Source organism: Macrobrachium rosenbergii, chromosome 9 (genome assembly GCF_040412425.1).
Source record: "Macrobrachium rosenbergii isolate ZJJX-2024 chromosome 9, ASM4041242v1, whole genome shotgun sequence".
NCBI classification, from domain to species: domain Eukaryota; kingdom Metazoa; phylum Arthropoda; class Malacostraca; order Decapoda; family Palaemonidae; genus Macrobrachium; species Macrobrachium rosenbergii.
Genome location: NC_089749.1, coordinates 21,035,780 through 21,062,082, shown reverse-complemented (window position 1 = coordinate 21,062,082; position 26,303 = coordinate 21,035,780). Strand labels below are relative to the sequence as shown.

The 26,303-nt window shown below is 34.7% G+C and overlaps 1 protein-coding gene across 2 annotated transcripts; it reads right to left on the bottom strand.

The window, feature by feature from the left end:
- Positions 1-1,692: 1,692 nt before the first annotated feature.
- Positions 1,693-22,067, bottom strand: LOC136841548 (acetyl-coenzyme A transporter 1). Of its 2 annotated transcripts, none has more exons than XM_067108519.1 (12): positions 21,668-22,067; positions 17,610-17,688; positions 17,183-17,340; positions 15,058-15,184; positions 14,627-14,792; positions 12,276-12,421; positions 11,774-11,856; positions 10,357-10,467; positions 7,119-7,303; positions 5,667-5,787; positions 5,266-5,484; positions 1,693-4,218 (listed from the first exon to the last, which is right to left on the bottom strand). In XM_067108519.1, the coding sequence occupies exons 2-12, from the start codon at positions 17,662-17,664 to the stop codon at positions 4,048-4,050; spliced, it is 1,542 nt and encodes a 513-aa protein (XP_066964620.1). In that variant the 5' UTR covers positions 17,665-17,688; positions 21,668-22,067; the 3' UTR covers positions 1,693-4,047. The 2 variants fall into 2 exon arrangements, with proteins under 2 accessions (XP_066964620.1, XP_066964621.1); XM_067108520.1 differs by lacking the exon at positions 21,668-22,067 and adding an exon at positions 18,892-18,929 and having other exon boundaries at positions 3,091-4,218.
- Positions 22,068-26,303: the final 4,236 nt, after the last annotated feature.

The window sequence follows — 26,303 nt, the reverse complement described above, 5'->3', positions numbered from 1 at the left end:
GTTATAAAAACAAAGTCACATTATGACCTGTATCAAAGATGATCAGACATTTGCAAACAAATATTTTGAGTCAAAGCACCTAGGATAATACAGCATATTACAGGTTATAAGTTTTTTCTTGAAAACTTCAAAAAGACATTGATGATCTGGAGTATATGGGAGATGCACCAGGTTGGATTAACTGACCTATCAAATTTGCCAAGGGTAGGCTAGGCTTGACCACTACCTAAAGCATTAAGACCAATTCAAATAAATATTTGTGCAAAGTTATAAATCTATTAAAGCTGTAATGTACCAAATTTATTTTCACTTTAATACCATGAGTCTACCACAGACATTGACTAAGGATTTTCTGACTAACTTAGCCAATTGATTCATATGGCTACAGCCTAAAGAAGCATAAGTACAAACCAAATGCATTGGGATCATTCCTAAGAAACAACATTATTACAGGATCAAATGCTGAATGAAAGTATATGACGACTAATGCATTGAAAATCAAAAAGACTGGAGAACTGCTGAATATACTTTTAATTCTTAATGCTAGAATGACATACCAGTCACGGTCAGTGTAAACAGTTTCATAAACTCTTCTATTTTTACTGAACATATTAATTCAAATGGTTTTCAAAGGTGGATGAAAAAAAAGTGGCATGTTGGGCCTCACAGAAATAAAATAAATTTATATTGTACAGTTTTAGCTATTCCCAGTGAATTTAATTTTCATTAATTTTACTGTGTTTTTTTATTTACTAAATGAAAAGGTATTGAAGCATCATCTATTTCCCAAATTTTTCAATTATAACAAAAAAAGATTATCTGATAATTTAATACTGTGCAAGATTGGACTGAAAAATGGCTAATGAGGGGCTGACTTGCAACTATTGTATGAGTATCTTCTATCTAAATAAGAGTCCCTCTAGAATTCATCACTGAATTAACATCCAAACACAAGGTAAGAGATATGCAATGAGTTTTGACAATACAAAGGTTTTGCAAACATCATCACGTACAGTACTGTACCCTGAACACCTCAATCTTTGAATCAATGAAGCTGAATGACAGCTCAAGCTGGGTACATAAGGCAATGCCTATGAAACCACATCACTGAAGTAACTGTACCTTATCAAGAAAGATTACAGGTATCCAAAGAGTAAGTGGATTATTGTTCAAATTATGCACGTAAAAATAAACTATTTTTTGTTATGGTCAACACCCCTTGGTTCAAAAGTTCATGTGACAATAATTATATCAATTTAGTGTTGATGTACTCTGTACAGTATTTATTAATGCTAAGACTGTCATTTCCTACCAAACCACCATTCAAATGAAATTCAACGGAAAAAAATAATTTGTTTCGTAACTTTAGAATACCATTTAGTTCTTGTTTTAACAACAGTATTAGGAATATTATTGTGTGCTTCAAAAATCTACAATAAAAAACTTGAAAGGCAGGCACTGCATCAAAGACTTACTATACTCCAAGCAAACAAGTTTACTGTACAAAAAAATATCTTTACCTCAGTGTCTGTTGTCTAGTGTGGTATGTTCACGATAAAACTCATAAAAGCATGAACTGTACTGAGTAATAGAGGTTCTTGTTACTGATGTGTGAAATTACTAAGGCTAGGCAGGTAGGGTATCCATGACATAATCCCACTATGATTAACAAAATGGATAATTTAAACAACATTTCGAAGCACAATGTATTAACAGATAATTCACAAAAGTATGCACAGATTTTAAGTAAAGAGAAATACTTTCAGAAAAAAGTATTAGCATTTATGAACAATTTTATGAAATACAAGTCCTATGACAAACCAGATCTTTTATCATAAAAAAGTATAAAAAATGTAGGCTAGACACTATTCTTACTATAAGCACAACCTAGTCAACAGCACTAAAGCAATGTCTTATTTTCAAAAATGCCTTCATTTCAGAAATGCATTATCAGGTAAAGTAGTGTAAAGAAAATTCAGTTAATAATTGTTTCCTTTTCAAAAAGATTAACTTCCAACACAAACACTGTGAACCTTAAAAAAGCTGAGATATCCTATCAATATCCAGTGACCTCAATCATGAACAGGATGAAATATTCTCTTTTTAATGTAAACTGTTTATTATAAAAATGGTTAATAAAATACATGTACTTGCATCACCACTCCCAGTGCTGTACAGGAAGAGAATTGGCCTTTTGCAGCCTCTCCTCTACAACTGCCTTTAGCTTGCCTTTCTTGGCTCAAAAAGGAACTATATAATGCTAAGCTGCCTTACACGATGAAACAAAATCTAGATGCCACATAATCGTTAAAACATGTTTAAAATTAACAGGATGGGATAAAAACCCAAAAGATGCATTCATGGCTGAACTCCAAAGGCTACTATATTCTTGTGGAAAATTCTCACTTACGTCACAATCTGTATTCAGTTTACAATAAGAACCACAAACCAACCATAAGTGCTCTAAGAGTCACTATAAGTTTCTAAAATCTCTTAGTATCTGTGGTGCATCAGAAATAATGAGTAAAAAGCCACAATAATGTAAATGAGAGACTGTATTTTTACAAAATACAAAATGAATAAAACAGGGGAGCTTTGACCATTTGCACAACGGTCCTCTTCAGCCAACTGAATAAAAATACTTGTTTATATTAAAAAGACAGATTGAAAAGAATTTTTGTGACAGTCCAGGAAAACATCAAACACTCTTCCGGCGTGAATATAGCAGTTATGCAATGGCTGTTTCCCCATTCTGATACGGGGAAACAGCCATTACATAACTGCTATATTCACGCGGGAAGATTGTCTGAGGTTTTCCTGGACTGTCACAAAAATTCTTTTCAATTTGTCTTTTTAAGATAAACAAGTGTTTTTATTCAGCTGGCTGAAGAGGGCTGTTGCGCAAACGGTCGAAAGCTCCCCTGTTTTATCCATTTTGTATTTTGTAAAAATACAGTCTGTCATTTGCATTATTGTGGCTTTTTACTCATTATCTCTTAGTATGAAGTGAATTTAAATTCATCTTGATAAATTTGCACTATTATTATTTTTTTTTATAACTGAATGCATTTCACATACCATTTTATACCATTTTAACACTGCTTCTTCCCTAAATAGTTATTGTTATCCCTCAGGTTTACCGTCCAAGAACAGCTCTGATCTTCCATCACTTGCTAATATAACTACAATGATTGATAAAAAAAAGTGATAAATTTTATTGTCAAAACAAAGGACCACACAACCTTCTGAGTAAGCAATTCCTTGTCCACCTTTAACTAAGTTCCATACTACAGCATTCACAGAATGAGTGACTGGAAAACATGCTGTAAGAGAAAACTGACATAACTTTGTAAGCCTCCTCTAATAGTAAATCAACTGTTTGTGTAGACTAATAAATAACAAAAATTGTTCATGTAAAATTGTTACCAAATTTTGGGATACCTTACCTCTGATATGCTTATCAGTATAAACAATATCAATAAAAAAATAAAAATTACACAATTACTTACAACAGTATCAATACTGCCAACATTTCACTTTGTGCTAAAAAGAACTTTTAGTCGGATAAAAATCGTATGTAAGACCTATTCCTTACTAAGTAGCTAAAATCAAAGTAAAACCTAATACACATTTTTCTTAAGCACTAATATACTATACTGCGTTTTACTGAAAATAAAAAAGATCTTTTAAATGTTCTAATTCAGATCTGTGTCGTCACTTAAAAGATGTGGCTTTCAGTTAAAATAATGATGGTCCAGTTTTACTATAAATCTATGATCCTTCTATAGCTACTTAGAACAGCATGAGCACTGATGAATGGGTAGGCAAGTAGCACTATTCTTCCTTCTATAAAAACCATTTTACACCTCTCTACGTTTGTGAATGAAAATCAACCTTTATGGAAGCACTATACTTCAAGAAAACCAACTCACCTCAACCTATTTTTGTGCCAGAATGTGAAATATCAAAAATTAAATATCTGGTAAACATCCAGTTCTATAAATATATATATTTTTTTCATATATATTGCTAATCTAAGGGTTACTGTCAGTCTTCCCTTTGTGATACTGACCATGAATCCAAGGGTAGATTCTGCAGTCTCTTAATAACTGGAATACCCCACTGCATCCATAAAAATCCTACTACTACTAGTGCAAAACTTTCTATGTAATACCCATCTATGTCAGTAATGCATGTACCACCTGCTGTTTCACATGCCTGAAAGTAAAATAAAAAAAAAACAATCAAAATTTGCCTCATTCAGTGGCTAAAGTCATTTATAACTATCAACATTCATTACTCACAGAAGTTCTAAATAACTTTTTATCAAAACAAGTTTATTGTAAGAGCATAGTTTGTTATTACAAACCCAATAATCACAGATAAACAGATTCACAGTTTAGGAGGAGAGAACAAAGCAGATGAGCCCAAGATAAGGTAGATGCAGCTGCAAGAACTCCAGTCCAAGAGAAACAGTGATGGAGTTTTAATAATTTCCTGAAGGCTACATTTCAGGACACGCACACACAACTCTGACGTGCCTGACAAACAAGGATATGATAAATACGATGAGGATGAATTTCCAAATCCTTCCCCATTGAAAGTGCGTGGCCTGCTACATCGATAGGTCCAAACAAGTACAACTTGAAGTTTTATATGAGAGACATTACCTAAGTAAAACTTTGCATAAGTGTTGGATTAATGTCATGGGCTGGCATTAGGAATGGTAGAAAGCTCCAAATCATCCTTAATGGACCTCTCAAGATATAACTGCATCAGGTCAAGAAATAACCTTCTGTACCCAGATGAATCTAATGACTTCTGTGCATGAACTAGTGAAATTTTGGCAACTTCACAAGATTTGGAAGGGAGGTGGGAAGAGATTTCTAAAATGTCACGAAACCATTCCTGCTGTGGCCAAAAAGGAGCGATATGTGTCACCCAAAAGTTTGCTAGTGACTGAAGCTTCTTCAGCACCTGTCTAAGCAGTCCGAACAGAGAAAATGCTTTGACACAGCAACTGTCCCAAGGCTGAAGCACAACATCCACTGCCCAAGCAGATGATACCACTTACTAGAGAAAAATAATACTGGGAGGTGTATGCACCTCAGTAGTATTCTTCAATGATATGTAAGGGATAAAAAATGTCAGACAGCTAAATTATGGATGAACCCTGTATAAATTTAACTTGAAGAGCCATAAATCAGTAACATGCTTTAGAAATATAATCTTTAATACAGATGTCAAATCATAAATTATACTCACCATTTTATCCTCTTCCGTATTGCAAGAAAAAATATTTTCAGCACCTGAGCAGGACTTCCAAGTTATCTCTGAAACATATCGCAAAGCAACCCAAGACGGCCAGTTTCCACCTAGGTTTGTAAAGGTGTTGAGAAGTGTCATATATGTTCCTCCAACGGATGAGTCACTAATACGAGCAAAGAAAGCCATTACTCCTACAAACATACAGTTTACAGTGATCTAAAAGGAATGGATAAAACAGAATTAGTTTGTGTTTTAAAAAGCTAATATACTATACAGTAACCTACTTCCTCTATATCACACTCAAGAAACAAGACTTCATTAAGGTCACATCTAAGTACTGTAGCAAGATTATTACAATAATTATTTTTAAAAGCAAACTGTGTCAAAGTAGAAATTACCTGATGCAGCAAGTATACAATAACTATGATGCCATAATAGTGCAACGGATAGGATCCATCGTCACCTTTGTATGACGGAGTGATCCATACGAGACCAGCAAACAGCAAACCGAAGATTAACCTGTAATATGGAAAACAGAAGTACATTTTGAAATTACTCAGACAAAGCCATTCATTTCCTTGAGACTATCCCTTAAAAAAAATAATGGTGTCTTTTCCATCAAACTTTTGCTATGAAACTTCACAATTCTATTGCTCAAATTTTCATGTCTTATTTAGCCACTCATTCAAGTTGGCCTTAATAATGTCTAAAAATGATTCACTGGTCTGTTCAAACCACTTTGAAATGGTGATAACCTTAAGAGTTATTGACCAAGAGCATTATGCAGGCACTGTAGATGTAAATACTTATTAAGTACAGTATATAAAATGAACCAACTTCTAAAACATCAAAATGGCCCAGTCACATATAAACTATGCACTCTTGGACACTAAATGCACTTTTCAATAGTTAAATGGGAGACTGGAATTCAGTATTTACTCAGGACTCCCATAACACTGAAAACAACATCAAAATAAACTAAATAGTACTAATATAGTCTACTCAAGATATAATAATAACAAGTTCCATAAAAGATAAATCTTATTTTCAGCCATGAAATGTACAAATAATCCCACAAACCATGCTTTCTCCTAGCATTTTAAGCAGAAAATACTAGTTCCCCTTATTCTTGCTAGTTTCATATCATGCATTATTTTCTTTCATAGAAAATGGTAGACTGATGTTTAATGAATCATTTATGTATTCTATTTTCTCTGCTGCTAAAAGGCCTGTGCAGATGATGCTTGAAAGTCAAGCTTTCCTGAGCTGCTGCTTGCAATACGTGAGGTAAACATAACAAACCTAATTTATTTAAAACTTGAGAACTATCTAAAATTGCCTAGTCTAGAAGCTGCAAGTACTTTAAATCCTAAAATATTCTTATGACTTATTAAATCCTTTGCCTGCTAACTGATTTACTGAATTTTTAAAAGACCCATAAATCTAAAGTTTTTTTGCATTGTATGTTAATGCTCTCTACACTGGATGGAACTACATAACATTTCACATCAAAAGTACTAGGAATCCCCTAAAAATTTTAAACTACCATAATGGTCCCCATTAAAAGTGTATAAAATGGACATTGTTTTTTTTTGGAAACTAGTCGCTGAAACTAGTAATACTGTACATGTATTTGCATATCTCTTCAGTGTTAATGGGACTCTCCATAAAAATACACTTCCAGTAGAGGTACAAGAGGATCTGTATATTAGTCCTCTCTAATGTTAGATGGAGCACAACAAAATGGATATACATTTTAAAGTACTAGGTTTACAAGACATCACCAACATGTAACTCTACGTGTACACAAACATCAATGATGAGTAAAAAGTACTGAAATGTTTTTTTACCTTAGGGAGTATCCAAACATAAAGGGATTCATGGGTCGTGGTCCAGCTGTGTAACGGGATATGTAGAGTGGAAGGAACACTTGGACAGGAGTGAGGGGGATTGACAGAAGTGCCAACCGGTCTTTAGGCACTCCAGTCTCGGTTAGTTTTAGAGCGGTTAATGAATCTGCTGCAGCAAACCCAATCTGCATGACATTACACACACTACTTTAGAAGAATCCTTTCATAACATGGCATAAAACAATCTTTTTTTTAATAAGCAAATTTTGTTTCATAATTGCAAACCCTTCCCTTATGAGCTTTAGTAAAGCAATGGCTTGTACTTTGTATAAATAAATTCATAACAATAATATTTAAGCAATTTATTTCACAATTAGCCAAAATGAACTACCAATGATACAAGTTTCAATTCCAATAAAATTACATAAAATACATGCACGATACCAAAGCAACCACACGTCCACAATCATCACTAAATTTTCACACACCTAAGTGGGAATTATGTCTGTGACCTCTGATCCCAATATTTAATTACTGTTAAGCACTTTAAACAAACCCAAAACACTACTAGGCTCTCACCTCCACTAACATACACCTCTGTGGCAAATAAAAAACAACCATATTCTGACAAATGTGTAAGGCAGGCAGCAAAGACCGTTTTTTTGTGAAGCCTTTCGATAAAACGAATAAAAGAATAACAACTCTTTTACTTTCAGGAGCTCCAGCCTCTTTCATCAGAAAAAATTTAAGTGAAATTTAATCTTGAGACTTTATACTGTACAGTATATGTTGCCCCTGGCAATCTTTTCACCAGGTGTCCATTCTTCTGTTGGGGAAGCTAATATAGATACTGTTGGATTAAATACTACTATCTTTTAAAAAGCATCATCTACATGGTAACTGTAATGCTGGCCAAAGGGAAAACCTTTATGGTAGTATCTTAAATGCAAATAAAAATGGATCTTATAAAATCTGCAAGGACAGCATAATAAACAAGTCACTCATGATTAAATTTCTTGACATTTCTTCTGACAAAATAAGCAGGTCCCTTTTAAAGCTAAATAACCTGCATGCTTAAAAAGGTAAAAAAAAAAAAAGGGTCTCCTGCATAATCTTCTCATAATGATCTTTCATTTTCTCTAAATAGTACTAAAAACATTTCAAATGTCATCATGCTTCTATCGCGTACAATAACAGGCCAGGACTCCACTTATATGGAAGTCAAATTCATCATTAGAATTTTAGTAGCCCTAAATGAAATGTTTACTAACCAATACCCCTGTTAAAAATTAAAACACTTTTCTTACTCTCGCTCATCTTCATTTCTAAAACCTGTGTACTGTATGACAAAGATATTACAGTCCTTATTATCAACATACTCACTATCTCATCTCTAGTTTCTTCCTGCTATATAATAATCTTCCTTAATTATTCCATCTAATTTTTTTAACTTGTAAAGTAACATTATTCAATTTGGTTTTTCATTCAAAGATTACAATATATATATCCCAGTATTTCTTATTCCATTCCTGCTATCTTCGTTTTTTCACTAGTGAACTTCACTGCATTTCTCAGCCCTTTTAAAGCTTCTTTCAAATGCGTTTAACTGACCAACAAATTCATGAAGTGCAAAGGACATTGGTAAAAGACAAAACTTATTTTGCTTAAGCCTTATTGCTACTACACAGGAAGAGCAAAAGGGTACCAACTTTTGATGACTGTGTATGTTGTGGCAATTATGCTCAGATCTGCTCCCTATGACTGAAATAATTTATCTCAGGTGCTAAACTCCTTTACTTGCATTCTCAGGTTATAAGTAGAGGTATAAATGGTATATACTGCACACATATCAGAGAAGCTGGCAGAAGGACTCTTCCACTAATGTAAGGGATTTTTGTAACTACCTGTAAGACAGACAAATCCATTATTTCATATGGAGCATATTGAATCACCATTAGTGTTCCAGCATGATGGGAACTGGTCAGATGGCCAGACAGGTCTACAAATCTGCTTTTTGTCTACAACTCTGTTTCTCCTTGGTTTTGTAAGTAGTTCTTGCTCTAAAAAGTGTCTTGCTCTAAAAAGTGTCTTTTACATGATAAATAAACCACTGTGATTGAGAGAGATTGGACTCCTTATTAACCAGGTTGGTTAGAGAACCAAAGTTTGATTATCTACTATTAGTCCTCCTTTCTCCTTACCACAGAACAAGTTGGACACATCCCTTTAAAATGTGCCAGGTCAGCAACAAGTCATCTCAAAACTCAATACTTGCGATAAATCATGTTTAATCAATCTAACCTGTGAATTTTGTTGCTGAAAAGTATTGCACTATGCATCAATAAGTGAACACTACAGAAGAGCAACTGATTTTGGTACCAGAGGGGTGCTAAATAAAGACATATTCCATATCAATATTTTCAGCTTTTTACTGTAATATACCATGTTTATTTGTATGCTTTAATGCATGCCATTGAGCACTGTCAGAATGTAAGCTAAACTTATTAAAACTGAAAATACCAAAACTACATGCACAGTATATTTTACCATCTGGCATGTAGCTGTCTGTGTGAAACTATCATCATCATCAATACTGTCTACTTGACATACTTTACCAAAATTAATTTAAAAATTCTGTTTACACTTATACTTTTTATAGACTTTCCCTCTCATGCAAAATCCATATATATTTCAGCTGTCTTTACTATTTTTACCCTTAAAAAATTTATCATACTGACAATAAAACAGGGGGGGCAATATGATTTGGGTACAGTCTTATGTGTACACTCAAATTCAATTTAGAGCACATTAACAAACTGAATCATTTTTTCCCAGTTCTTGTGGGGGATACTACACAGACACATGACACTTCAGAACTTTCATTTCCCATCAATGTCCTGTAGCACTTTTGACGTCAAAGTTCAATCTTTCAAATGTCAAAGCTATTCAAGGTCAAAATCCAGGGAAGATTAATAATACTGTAAGAGGAACATCATAATTCCACCCTGAGAGTGGAACTATAATAAAATAATACTGTAATGATACATAATACCGTGAATTTAGGCAATGTAAAATCCCAGTCAATTTCCAGGAATATCTGGCTTTGCATGTAAAACACAGTTGATTGTTAGAAACAATTTCTTGTGAAAGCGTGCCTGTTTACTGCCAAATACAGTCCTTGATTATCATATAAAAGTTATATCATAGTATTTATATGAAAAGAAACCAATGCACTTACCTTACATGTCAACAAAACTAATATCAATTGTTGTATTACTTTCATCTTTAGAATTTTTCCTAAAACTTTGTAGGTTCCAATTAATCCAAACTCTGGTTCATCAGCATTCACCTGAAGGGAAAAAATATAAATGAAACATCTTTTGGTAGTATCCATAATTTATCAACTATGAAACATTACACTAGCACCTTAATTTTAAAGATGTCATTAAATCAAAATGTGATACAGCCGACCCCGGTATTTGCAGGGGATGCATACCACAACCCCCTGCAGATAATCTGTGAATACTTGACATCCCTCTAAAAATGCTTATACCAGAGTATTTTATTAGTGTTATCACAAAAAATGCATTTAGTCATGAAAAATATATGAAAATACAGTAAATATTGAATATTTCTCTGTGAAAAATACTGCGAATAGGCGAATTATCTGCGAATAATGTGTATATACATTCCACAGAAAAGTCCGTGAATAGGTGAAGCCGCGAATCTGGAACTGGGAATAAGCAGGGGTCCACTGTACTGTACTCTGCATCCAACACAATTAACTGCATAATAACCTGGCCAAGCTAGTCAAATGTAAGTTTGTTTTACTGAACGTCTTTGGGTGCATTTCTGCTATGTCTGCATTTCATATGAATAAAACTGTAATCAAATTACTACCAAGTTTTTTTTTATTGATGAATATTATGCTCATTTATAAGAAGCTTAATCCTTTCATTTGTTGGCTTTTGAAAGGACATTTCTTATTAATGAACCTCTAATCAAACCACTACCAAGTTTTTGTTTATTGATGAATATTATGCTCATTTATATGGAGCTTAATCATTTCAATTGTTTGCTTTCGAAAGGGAGTTAATTTTCTGATATGTCTGGGCAAATTCAAAGACTATACATTTATACCATACGTGTTACAGTGACTCAGTGGTAATGTATTGTGTAGTTCATACTAACTGGTCTTGGGTCTTCACTACTTATCAGGATGCTCGATACCCAAACTGTTCATTAAACTGAGGTGCCATTGTATTATATATTCTACATCAACAGCTTACATTGTGCACACATGTATTTGCAAATGTGTAATATAAGAAACAAGTCAAAGAACTTAAATATTGTACTCTATTAAAAATTCACAACCACGTGCTGCCTTTTTGAAACTAAACAAGTATCAAGTGAATTCAAAGTTTGATTCTTGACACAACTTCACAATGATGACACAAAGCTCTTTTAAGCAAAAAATACCAGAACCTCTCAACTTCATATTAAAATATTTAAACATTTAGTGGAAAGACTTAAAGTGTCTCAATCTGTATCAATAAATAAATCAAGTCACTTAAATAAAAAATATTTCCCATTCACTTTGAGCTAGAATATCTACACATCATTGCAACGCCTCACAATGCACATTGCAATCTTACCTCTGATTCATCCGTTTCACTCTTCAGTGCCCAAACCGCAGTGGTTGTAAAAATGAACACAATTCCCCAGAAAAAAAGAAAACCTGCAAAACAATAATATTCTGATTAACAAAGTGAACCAAAAATAGAGTAATCTAAACTGTTAATGCAGGAATATGCAAACACTTAAGGACTTCAGTTTTTAATTCTCTTTATTGGGATAAGGGACTAGATGATATTTTTGTCATGAATGTAACACATAATCAAGAAATGGTCATGGACAGTTTGGGTCCACGAAGGCCTTTGCTATAATTTCTTTCATTTAAAAGGTAATTGTCATCAAAACTGGTCTTTTAGATTTTTTAATTATTTTATTTTGAAAAACTATTTTTCTTGAAATTATGAGCATTAAATCAACAAGCAATTTTGCCATTAATAGTTAAATATCCTCGGCCAACTGTTAACATTATTGCTTAAAAAATATATTTACTAGCATGTTCTACATCAAAACAAATTCACTTACCAGAAAGTGTTACCACAGAATCAGTTTGTCCCAGATAGTTGACACAAAAATCCTTTGATTCCAGGGCAAGAAAGACGACATACCCTAAGAAATAACCAGCTGTCTGTCCTACTGAGTTACAAGTTGAAGCCCAGCCAACATTGTCCCTGAAATAAATGCACAGTGTATAAATCCAATAAATACTCCTGCATTTGACTCCAGCAAAAAAAAAAAAAAAAAAAAAAATAAGTACAAACTCACAACTTACAGAGCCTGATTTTGTTCAACACAAAATGTTCCTAAACAAAAAAATTTCTCTGAAGAAGGTAAGTTGTGAAACTCAGCTATCAACAAGGTTCCATTTTTTGCATGTGCAAGCTCTTTGGGACCCTGCCTTGTCAGAGATTTGGTTAAGAATTGCCTTGATATTCACTTTCACCCTTTTCATTGCCTTATGCTTGCTTTTTACAATACTTTTCACCCTCATTTTTTACCAAAGTTTTGGTGTACAGTACTTGTGTAACAGAAGTTCTGACAGTAACACTTATTGTCTTTTATTTGTTAGTATCAGAGGAATTTCTGCAATGTACAAACTTTTTCTTTTTACTAGGAAGGATCTTTAAGCTGCCGCTAATGCTTGCTTCAAGTTGCTAGGTGTTTTTCTTTTCCTTTTTATAGGCTTGTAGCAGTTCACATTAAGGATATTTAGCTTTATGTTGCTGTAGCTCCTGTTATGCTTTCACTAACAAATACAGTGGCCATTAAGATACTTACAATAATGTCAGGTACTTAAAACCAAGTCTCTCACTTACAGTATCTGGATAGTTCAGTTAAACTGTACTTGCCTTCCCATTATTGTTGATCAAGCACATAAATTTTCATAATAAAATTTAGTACTGTACAGTATTTAGATACTTACCAACTGTTAAAGATAGTTTTTATTTAGTACTGTATTTAAATACTTACCAACTGTTAAAGATAGTTTATATCTCCTTGCATATTGGCATGGAGATAGAAACTACCTTTTGACAGTAGATAAGATTTATCTCAAATAAATGCTTTTTAGTCTTGTTTGGCATATTTTTTCTCCTAGCACTTTACATTTGCAAAGCTCATTCCAAAGTGAGATGCTGAATTGTATATACCGTAGTTATATTTTGTTGTTGTTTTGCTTGTGGTCCTGATTGCATATTATTATCGTGATTATATATTATATGAATCATGTTAGAAATGTGTCAAAAGGAGATGTCCTAACCTTTCAGGTAAGCCCTGAAAAGCATATATGGACAGTAATGGAGGTGCCAAATGTATGTTGTGTTCAGCCTACCTTGGATAAATATGTTCATCAAAATTACTCTAGTTCTAATTGGGCCAGGGAGAAATGGAGAAATACTACTATAACAGATGATACAAAGGTAGAAACTTTGGCTTTGTAAGTCTTCCCTTAGCCTCAGATTCTATGGCCTCAGTCCCTGCTGGGCAGACACCTGTGTCCCACCAGTCCCTCAATGTTATGTCCTGTCAGTAGCAGCCAGAGGATCAACTAGAATGTTTGGAGATGGACATGCCTCCTGCCAACTAATCAAGTCCACTTATGGTATAATCACTGCCAACAACAACTCACTTGAAGGTGGGTGGCCTTGAGAGCATATCTTACCAGATAACTGCTTATTCCTGGAAACAACCCAACAAGAAGGCACAAGTTCCAATACAGCCCAGAAGATCAATCAGTTGCAGCTATGTAACCAATGTGAACCAAGACTGACTTAGAACAATGGGCAATTGACCAATCACAGACAATGACCCCTTGTATTGTGTGACATCACTAACCAAATTACTGACCACTGATTGTATGCATGAACTGCATGAACCCACATTTTAATCTAGTACTCAACCAAACACTGCAATAATCAAGCCATTTATGGAATAAAGGCAAAACATTTACCATTCCTCCTTTTGTATTTGCTTGTACATTGTAAATGTAACTTCAAGAACTTTCAACCAAAATAATGAACATTTGCAGCTCAGAAATGTGGCAACAATGGTACAGTACTCTCAAAGGATCTTGAATATCTTGCAATGATTTATAATTACAGATAATCGGTAAGCAAGGCTGATATGTTAGTACTGTACTTTAAAATAAAATTCTCACTTCTTGGTCAATAGGTATAAATAAATTAGAAGTAACACTGAATTAAAGGCTTAAATTGAAGTTAATTTTAGCACAATATCAGTTACCAAAATGGTTAGAAGCAACTGACAAGGTGAAATGAAAACCTGCAATAAATACCGGTAATGTGTCCAGTTTAGAATACCATGATAAAGCTCTGAATGTCCTTCAATCTAAAAAAAACTTGAATGAATATCCGTACCTTGATAAAATGGTAAGAGCCCACCCATCAACAGCTATGTCTTGTGTTGCAGCTAAAAAGTTCAGAGCAAAGAAGACACTTGTTATGAGGGACACATTAGGAGGAAGATCCGTTCCTTCTCCAAGGAGACTGCTGATATTTGATGACAAAATCAGCATGAACAATCCTGGTAAACAGAAAGGTCTAATTAATGGTTACAAGAGCATATGAGTTATCACTTTATCAAAAACGACTTGCTATATGATTACCTAATATTAGCAGCTATGATCATTACTGCTGACATACAGTGCAGAAAAATAATTCTACGATAATTTTATCTGCAATACACAATAAACTATGTTTAACTTATAAAGGTACCTTTGCTTTCAAAATATAGGAAACACGTGTTGTAAAGCTGTATTTCCAATGCCCTCTGCCCACATTAAACTTACCAATAAAATACTGAGCAGGAACAAGCCATGATTTACGGCGGCCCATTGTCTGAAAATATAACGAATCCACCAAGGGTGCCCATAACAGCTTGATGCTGAAAGGCCAGAATGATAAACTGAAGGTGGCCTAAAAGAGAAAAAATAAAAAGCAATTACTAAATTCGTGGCCTAAAAGAGAAAAAATATATAGTAATTACTAAATTCAGTGTCATACAACAATATAAATCTCATGGCAAGAAAAGTATACGGAACAGAATTTTACACAGGTTAATATGAGTTAATTTACAGTTTATAAATTGATGGCAGAGCAAATTTGTAAATACTATAAGTACTGTACAATTTCACTCTATGAAAGCAAACAAAATGAGAATAACTTACTTTTAGTAAACTAAAGAGAGCCCATGTACAGCTCCCCAACATCCAAGAATTCAAAATTCTCTTCTCTAACACAATCTGCTATTGTACACATCAGTCACAATTACTCAATCAGTAATGAGATAAGCCTCCTTTGAACAAGACTTACAAAATCATGGCGAAAGGACAATATGATGAAGACCTAGACCAGAAAGAATCAGGCAGAAGTGCACAATTTAGACAATAAGAAGGAGAGAATTTATTATGTCTAGCCTCATCAACTGAAAGTCTGACATAAGTGATGATTAGAATGACTGTATCAATTAAAGCCATTCAGTCAGCATCCACAACTGACTCGACAGTCCAAGTTGCCTATGACCAAGAGAAGCCATCCAAGTATTTCAATTTCAATCAATGCCAATCGAGCCACCTGATGTTAGTCAACTGTTAGTAATTGTAACCACATATGACCTATCATTTTAGAGCTATTTCAACCATTTTCAGTCTGTGCACTATGTGCTGTGTTGATCTCAACAACACAAAGACTTGGGGTTTAAATATTCCAGCCCTAGCATGAAATAAATCAACACCTTATTGCTCTTTTCAGATGGAAAAGCAAAATTCTTCAAACCCCAAGGGTTCCAACAGGAAGAGCAACTGTGTCAAGAAGAAGAAACATGGACATAAACTATATAAGAGATTTAACAAAGAAAAACAAACAGGATAAAACAATTCAGTGATAAAATTTCCACCCAATCTGAACATCTGAAGTTGCAGTATGATAATTCACTTCTGTTTTCCCTATTATAATCCAATGTCAAGTAGTGCCATTATGGCTGCAAGAGTTGAAACAAGGAGGCAAAATAAGCAGCAGCACGCTTATTCAAACAAAAGGAGAGTGACAGAGCCAAAAAAGGAGAAAGAACAAGTAGGGGAAACCCAGGGATGCTACACAGTATAGCGATACGGGATTTCCTCTGACTTGGCTCTGGAAAAGAAGAACAAAAAAGAGAAGTGATGGGGGTAATCCAGGGGCAAGGGGAACTTGGGTAATTGTGAAGAATTTGGTCTGTGAAGTCTTGTGGAATTATGTTTTATATGGGGGTGCAATGCGTGCTCATGAGATTTGCCCTCAGGAATGGACTCACCCCAAGTTTAGTGTACAGTTTTCTATTGTTATACTTAGCAGTGATTATGCTTTTTATCTTTTTCAAGCCTGGATAGGGAGGGTTGGAGTCCAGAACAGTAACTGTCTGTATCCCATCTGCTAAAACAAATTATGAAATGAGCTGTTCAATGAGTGTTAGAGACACGCAAAAACAGAAACCTGACTAGGGATTCAGATGTGAAGAAGAAAGCCCTCATTTAACTGTCATCAGAAAACTCCAGAAAAACCTTCACTAACAAGAATTATTGATGGACCAATGTAGGGCTCAATTCTAGTTAGAGAACTTACTATTTAACTCTAAAACATTCTTCCTTAACATTAAAACTCTCTTTTATTCCTCTGTCTATGTGGATAAATGACTAGCCTCAGTCAAGTAACAAATTCAATATACAACTAAGATCTGCAAAGGTAAAAAGATATTTGAGCACATGAGAATCTGATTCAGAATTATGAGCTCAAATATTATTATTTATGGAACTATGTGGAACTAAAGTTAATAATTTCCTTATACACATCTATAATTTACTGTGGTATTAAAGTCTCACATACAAAACAGTTGTACAACAGCAAGAATAATTAGAATACTCAAATTACTACACTCACTTGATCTTTGTAAGAAACATTTCTGTTCTGTAAAACCATAGGAATACTGGCTGCTAGCCCAAGAGGGATACCCTGTAGCACATATAAAAATAAGAGCAAAAGGATGTTTCCACGGTCTTGGTTAAAACCGGATACTCTCTTCGGCTGCAACCTTTGGTCTGTAAATACAAAAAATTATGACTGAAAATCTACAGATAATTTAACCATGTCAAAGTAATGATTAAATCTGAAAATTGCTATGAAAGACTGCTAATGAGGAAAAATATAGTATACAAGATATAACAATTGACTCAATAACAAAATTAACCTAAAAAATACAATACAGTACGGGCTCTTGCTTGTATATTTTTATAAATTAATAAAAAACTCAAAGATTATTAAAAAATGCATAAACAAAAAAATATCTGAAGGATAAAAAATTACATACCTTCATGGTCATTCTTCAAGAGATTGCTCTCTTCAGCAGCTCTGTGTCTCCTCATTTTATTCTATGTACTATATAAAACCTGGTAATATAAAAAAAAAATTGTTCTCAGCAAGAGTACATCTTAAAAATTGTTTATTCATGAGACTTCTGTTTCTTTAAGGTTTTGACATAAAAGACTTATCTAGAGTAAGTTAAAAATCTGAATAGCTACTATGGGAAATGTAGTCGAAAGAGATGAATCCTCAGCTATCATGAGTTAACTGTAATTTGCACCTACAACTTAAATTGGTCAGCTTGTGGAGGGAAACCAATCATTTACAGTATGTAGGTAATTTTTTATACAGAAAAATTAAAATCACAACGAAAATAATTCAGCTTGGAGGTAATTTTCTTAATAAATTTTCCACAAATCTCAAGGACAATAGTTCATTAGAATACATTATCAGGTGGCCCTTATCTGTTAGTGGGAGGCTCACCAAGAACACACCAATACTGACTGATACTGTATTTGTGACTTACTTTCTCCAACTGACCTACAAGACACAGCATGACTCTAATTTCTATTCTTTTATGAGTTCCAATCTTGTCATCCTCAAGTTGCTTACTCCACCCAGAAAGCAATTTCAACAAAAACTAACCTAATATACAGTACTGTACTAGCCAAAATTTTATGGAACTGACAAAGCTTACTCCCCTTGGTTATAATGAAGCCTTATCTTGTCTCATCTGCCTACCCTTGATGGACATTGCTGTGAATTTAAATTATCTTGCAATACCCTTCTGCAAATCTGATGCTTATTTATGGGGAATGTTCTTGGTCAGGTGGAGCACGAAGATACAGAAAGGACCAGATAGTGAATTATGCTGAACACAGGAACGAGATGTCCCTCCCACTGTAATACCTACCGTAAATCTCTGATTGTTAAAATAAGTGCTACTGAAAAAATCATCTTGTGCATACTGTATTTGGATCTACTAATTTATCTCCATAAAAATGATTGTGGAAATACATGCATACAGTAAATGATTTCAATAAATTCCCCATGTCTTGGAAAACGCAATTCTCTAAGCATAAAAATACTGCACATGGTATATCACACTTCTGGACCTACAGAACTGTCTATCAGCAAATCTAGTGTTTCCTTAAAATTCACTGAAAAAAAAATCAGATTTCCTTTAGTAAGCATTTCCAACATCTGACCTTCATTCTTTGGGAGTGTGTTTTATATAACTTCAACATCCATAATCTTTACTTAATCTACAGTAAGTTGGGGAAAGATACCTTGCCCAAAGGAAAAATTTCCTATAGGCTCTTGAGTGCTGCTGTGCCATAAGGACATCACTAGGCCTGTGCATGCTAACCTGGAATGAATTTATTTGGGCATCAAATAAATGCAATATACTACACATCCTCAAGATTCAATAGAGATCTTATTTTAGGGTTTTCTGATGACAAAATATTTACATACTATAATAACAGGTTACCAGAGAATGATGATGTAGCATACAGTAATATAGGTACAGTACACAAATAATGTAAATACTGTATAGCTTAGCTTCTCTATTACTTTCAGATAAGATTAAACTTGCATGTATTGAAGTTGTTAAGCAAATTGTCAAGATGATCTCATCCTCAGTTGTATTAGTTATTTTCCAAAACTTTTGCCAATAAAGGGGACCTTTATCAATAATTTCTTAAGTACTATAAACCGTTGCCTCAAACACTGGTTTATATTTGTTGCTAAGCCATATGTCTGGGAAACCCTTTTCCTTCATTGTTTATTTTAAATTCTTGGGGCCTTCCCTAACGTTCTATTTAATGCAAAACTGTAACTTTTAATACTGCATTTCAAAAAACCCTAAGGCATGGGATAACTAGGCTATTATAGAAAGATTTACTGAAAAACTTTTGGTTAACAATTACTCCTTATCCTCGACAATAATTGTTTTCCTTTTTTCAAAACGGCCAACTCCTCTCATAATTTTGCATGTAGGTCTATTTACTTCAATGGCGAAAGCTGGGACTGAAGCACATATTAATAAACAAAGATAATACCTGAATAGCTAAATACCAATATTGCCAGAGCAGTTGACCTATCAGCTTGTCTTAATTCTGCTGCAACTCACTGCTACAGCATCACATCCTCAGCAATGAAAATGTGCCACTTTTAATCATATGGCAGTAGAATTCTGTAGCTTAAAGATGGTATGAATACAGCCTAGCCTAGGTTATCCAATATTCTGTACCTGTTTCACCACACGGACAATAAAAATCACCATATCTGAACCAACATGTCCTTTAATGTTTCCAAGAGACAGGAGATACTTTAAAAATGTTTCATACAGTGTAATATTTTTAAAATATCACATGTTTCTGGAAAAACTTTAAGGCTATGTTGGTTCAGAGAAGGTTATTTTTCTGTCAGTGTTGTTAAACAGGTGAAGAGTATTGAAAGACGTAGGCTAGGCTGAATTCATGCCATCTTTGAGCTACAGAATTCCACTGCCATATGATTAAAAGTGGTACATTTTCATTGCACTGGATATGAAGTGCAGCAATGAATTGCAACTGAATTACCTTATTTAATTAATAAGCTACTAGGTTAGGTGTTCAGCCAATTATTGTATTTAGCTACTCTGGGATTACCTCTGGCCTGTTATGAATACTGTATGACCTTAAGTAACAATTACCTAGCCTACCCCCACCCCTCCAAAGTTATAAACAAATTTTTTTTCACTTCATGTTTACTTAGGATATGATCCTTGCTAGGCTATTACATGTGACAGCTGCTCAGATCCCACTATTTGATCAATGATTATGCTAAAATAAGAATATAAGACTAACCTAGTGATCATAGGCCTAAGCTATTTACAATGGTATGGTCCAGGACTCCAGGAGTGGGGAAACCTGTCGGGGTCAAGTAAGATTATATGTCCAAGGTGTGTTTAGAGTTTAGAATCAGACTAGTTAGCTCATGCTGGACGTCTCCAATGCGCGTTTTACACTGTATCCACTCTTTTTGGTGAATTTTTCTTATGTAGGATAGGGCAGACAAGAAGTTTATAATTTTCCTCTGCATCTTTCGTGTTGTCAGAGTGTGCCTGACCTGTTATATTGGCCTACTGAACACTAGACTAACAGGGATAGTGGTAGGCCAGGTACCCCTAATAGCTCAATCTACCTACTCACACAAAGTGTTACCCAATGAACACTAGACTAACAGGGGATAGTGGTGGTAGGCTAGGTTACCCTAATAGCCTTTAATTCCACTCACTCTCCTACACAAAGTGTTACCTACTGAACACTAGACTAACAGGATAGTGGTAGGCTAGGTTACCCTAATAGCCTAATCTACCTACTCCTACACAAAGTGTTACCTACTGAACACTAGACTAACAGGATAGTGGTAGGCTAGGTTACCCTAATAGCCTAATCTACCTACTCCTACACAAAGTGTTACCTACTGAACACTAGACTAACAGGATAGTGGTAGGCTAGGGTTACCTAATCCAGCCTAATCTGCCTGCTCCTACACAAGGTGTTACCTACTGAACACTAGGACTAACAGGATAGTGGTAGGCTAGGTTACCCTAATAGCCCAATCTACTCACTTCCCACACAAAGTGTTACCTACTGAACAGACTAACAGGATAGTGGTAGGCTAGGCTACCCTAATAACCTGGCCCTACCTACTCCTACACAAAGTGTTACCTACTGAACACTAGACTAACAGGATAAGTGGTGAAGAAGCCACCCTAACAGCCAACATACCTACCCTACATCGACATGTGTTAACGAAACCAAGCAGTTACCTTATAGCCAAAGTATATTCAACTTAATTTGATTTACAAACACTAACTATCAAATTTAACTTTAAAAATATCTGTAACGAAGCTTCAAGTGTTAGCCTATAATAGGCTACAGAAAATAGGCCTTGCCGGTACACATCGGTTACCAGGGATTAGGTACAGTACCGTGTAAGTTAAACTAACCTACCCACTGATGCTATAAACTAGATAAATATTCAGCTGACATGAATCAGGCTAGACAAACTTACAAATAATGTAATAATTATATACGTCCCGATGTTGAAAGTCACTCAACACGCGAGTACACCAGCGAGCAGCTGATTTGTTTTGCTTCCTTAATGCCACATCACATTGCGGCTTTCCTTGTCACCATTAGTAACATACTCTCAGGTCAGCTTCACCTGCTCCTGCTCAGCTGATTTTGACAGATGCAGCAAAGAATTTATTTTAATTTTATTATACTTTATTATATTCTAATAAACTTCTCTCCGCCTTCCCACTGTATTTCCTTAAGTTTTGATTATATTAATGCTATTTTCATTTACATGGAATATGGGTGAACTTCCAAGAAACATAACAAAATACACTGAAACAACTCGGTCACTCGATGAAACCTCTCCTTCACACACACACACACACACACAACCCTACTATAAATTACTCAGAACTCGGAAAGTTTTGGTTGGTTTGAGACTATGCTGGCTAGTTTCAAGGGCCCTTGTGTGGACCTCTGGAATGTTCAATATAAAGAGTAGGTTTTGTGTAGACGTTAATATAATTTTATGGCAATAATGTTGTTATTTTAATAGTTAATGCATAAAGGGACATGGCAGTGTTGTAAGCATTTGGCCACCTCTGTCTAGGCTTAAATCCATTCCCCCACTGTTGCTTTTAACTTTTTTTTTTTTAACAAATACAGTTATTGCGGGTTTTAAACGCAAATTACAACTATGGTTATTATAAGCAGTTGTCCTTCTGTAATATTGCTTATTACTATGATCTAATAATATTTCTTGCTTTTGATTGCAGCTTACACTAGAGTTTATGCTCATAGTTTTTAAAGTTTTAAAATATACATTCCATCTATGTCTCATGTATTTGAGCTACTACATCTCATTTTTGTCTTTACTTTGTAAAAATCTTGTCTATCTTTTTAGTATAATTTAACATTAGTACAAGAATTGAGTATACTTTTGTACTGAGGGCGTGGAGTTCTTACTTAGATATATACTTCTTTGATATTATTTATATAAGACATTTAATCCATATGTTCTGGCATTCTTTTACGACTTCTATCTTTTCACATATAAACCAACAGGATTAATGTATAGATATTTCAATATTTGCTTTAAATAAATAACTGCTTTATTCCAAACTATACATCATAACATCGTATCTGATAGTGTTCTACTTATATATACTATAAAGGGCATTTATTCAATTTCTACCCTAAGAAACTTAAACTGACTTTTTTGAAAGGCAAAATCTTCAAAATATACCATAGAAGAAGACTGCTGACCATGTAAACAAATAGGAGTCGGTGTAAAATCCCCAAGGAAAATGTTATCTCGGATCATTTTGTAACCGTTTATCATTATTGTTACTATATTTATGCTATTACATATCAAAACATTGGTTAAGCCATGAGTTTCATATTTGATTCAGATTCCAAGTAAACACGTTAACTTATAATGGCTGTAATCACGGCCTATTAATTATTGTACATGGACAAGCGTGGGTATGATGACTACCTAAATTTGATGGGATAAATGTTTAAAAAGATTGGAGCATTACAAACATTCCTATCCACAGTACTGAGCTGTTACAACAGCCTTTTATTTCAATGGAATTGTCTCATTTCGGTTCATTAACTTCCATTTGAGCTGCTGTTATATTTTACTCTTCTTTAAACCGATCCAAGATGAATCCGGCTGTATACTAGCACGACTGGAACTCGGTAATTATTGTTACTCCATTAAAGGCGATTTTGTGCCATAAGACGGCCGGTAAGTTCAGAAAGGCACTGAACGGCAAGAGGCCTGAAGTTGCTCCTGGACTATACTCACCAGCAGAAATGTGCAACATTAATAATAGCTGGTTGGTTAGATTAATTAAGCTGGCTCATGCTAGAACAGGTACTTATCCAAGGGTGGCCAGTAGTTTAGTATGCGTGGTGTGAGAGACCATTAAAAATACTGTGGACCTACAGACTCTGTTGATTTAGCTGGTCATTTCCAGTGGAGCTTTTTCTGACTAACGGTAACGTTGTTGTTTTAGGTTTACTCTGGCCTTATGCCAGAATAGTCTCCTACTGTTGAGCAGCCGCTAATGTTTCTAATAGTAATGAGTTACACTTAGACAATGGTGGGAGAATGAACGAATAACTATGCAACTTTTTTATTCAATTTCATCAACTAGTGATTCTGCATAACTTATATTTATATTTTTATTATATTTAATTAAATTTAAACCACTAAAATTTTGTATTGTAACACTTCTACTGAATAATAATAATTCTAATTCTATGAATGTTTCAATATTTTGGCAACAGGTGGCAGCCAAGCGATATTCAGGATTCCATTGCGAGACTGGGACAACCCTCTTAAATGTATATTACTATCGCCTTTACACATGGTATCTCAGTCTAATTACATTTTAACGTTTATAATGACAATCATAGTAATACATTATACAATGACAAATTAACACAACAATACTACAGTACTTTTATCTCCAATGAGGTCGTTTCCTTTTATTCCTTAGTAGTACGGTTTCATTTCATTTTACGGGGTGAAAAAAATATTTTTGTTGCGATTAGAAATTGGAAGAAAATGGACGAACTCAAAGTTCAACCTGATAGTACATGTCGCTATCACATATTAAATAAATTGTATTCTTAGCGCGAGCTCAAAAATGCTCGTACATTGAAATTTTGAAAGGGATGCATTATGCTGTCATTGGCCCAAGTTTCAATGCCACCAATGTCGAAAATATTTATGAAAATCTGCTACCAAATCGAACGTAATACTCATGTCTCTTTTATCACCGCTTAAATGTAAAAATGCCGTTATTTGAAAATTGGTGCCTTACTATGAGTATTTTTTATTGTAACGTTTTTATTTGAGCTCCTGCCATTGATGGCCATTTAGATTTATATTTAGCCAGCCTTGTGCTGGTATGGGTTCTTACTCTAAAAGCGCCGCGTTAAGTTGGTAAGGTGTTGAAAGTTCAAGAAGGCTGGTGCGGGCCTTTTGGACTGTACCCTACTAACAGATATGTGACGGTAACGGTAGCCCGTTGGTTTAGATTAAGCCGATTTACACCAACAAGGTTACTTCCTGTAGGGCGCCAAGTAATTTAGTATGGTGTGAAAGGGAACATTTGGCCTGGCATGGATTTCTGGATTCCGACAGTCAACAGACGTAACGGCAATGTTGTTGCTGTCGATTAAGCTAGTCTTTTTCCAACGGATTCTTGCAGACTAATGGTAATAATTTTGTTACATTTAGCTGGCCTTATGCCAGCAAGGGTTCTTGCCCCTTGGCATACAGTACACAGCAATGAAAGTCTCGTTTTGGCATAGCGAGTAAAAGGGATGAAAAACTGTGCAATATTTTTTATGCAATTTCATCATCATCTGGCGACTATGCGTAACATGTACTGAGCTTTTGCTGCATTTGATATATTTCAACCCCTTAAATTTTGTAATGTAACATTTTCGACTAAACAATAACTCTAATACTGTGTGGGGTTTAATAACTTGCCAACAGATGGCAGCCAAATTTAATTTAGGGTCCATTTCAAGACTGTGAAACCTGTTACAAAATATGCTTTACTATTAGCCACTTCACATGTTTTCAGTCTTATTACACTTACATATTTATAATAATACAAATATTAATTACACGAGTAATAGGTAAAACTGAAGACTACCACCGCACACCTCTGGTCCCGTAACTACCAGTTTATGCGGAAAATGAGAGCCATATTGAGTACCAGCACCTTTGGTATGAACGTATATATAAGCATACACAAAAACATGAACAAAAGGCGATTAATATTCCAGTCAGCAACTGGCGGGGAACCAGGCCGCGGTGGTGGTCTTCGGCTTTAGCTGGAAAAATTAACAAAACAAAACTGTCCCCTCCTAAAACATTCTCTGCCGATGGTGATGGACTAAGTCCAGTTTCCTTTTACGGGTCTTCCCTAGGCAGTGACCCGCATGATGGATGAATGTGTGAAATTTAGGGACAACCCAAGCACTGGAACCCTTGGGTCATCAGCTATTTATGATGTATGCAGATATTAAAGTTTTTTTTTTCCATAGAGGCTCTTGCACGCTATCGGTAACGTTGTTGGCGTTTTACTTTTAATCTGGCAATATGTTTTATGTTTAAGATGGCAAATGCCAGGGCAGTCTCTTGTTCTTGGGCAACTCCTAATGGTACTACCTGTCATGAACTTAAGTCTCGACATGAAAATGGCGAGAAAAGGAATAACAATGTAATTCATGCGATTTCATCATTTACATGCATTGAACTTTTTGTTACACTTTGATGTATTTCAATAATTACAATTTTTGCATTGTACAGTATTATTTTCGACTATATAAAACATTAATGCTGTAATTTCAGTAGGTTATCAACAGACTGCTTCTACATGAAATTAAGGATTCCATTGCAAGAGTACGAATACTTATAAAAATATATTACTATTAACCATTTCACGTGGCCTCAATCTAATTACACATAAATTTTTATAATAATAATTTCATAACAGTAATACATGATGGAATGACAATGCTATTGTCCCCTCCTAAAACGGCGTCTGCCACTGGGGAGGATAAGTTTCTTTTTACTACCAATACAAGTCCTCAGCAGTACA

Excerpts from the sequence above, each read along its gene's own strand:
- LOC136841548 (XM_067108519.1), bottom strand. The coding sequence starts at position 17,664 with ATGAGGAGACACAGAGCTGCTGAAGAGAGCAATCTCTTGAAGAATGAC. Across the intron at positions 17,341-17,609 it reads CTTGAAGAATGACCATGAAG|ACCAAAGGTTGCAGCCGAAG; the intron begins GTATGTAATTTT and ends TTGTATTTACAG. Across the intron at positions 12,422-14,626 it reads GCTCTTACCATTTTATCAAG|GGACAATGTTGGCTGGGCTT; the intron begins GTACGGATATTC and ends CATTTATTTCAG.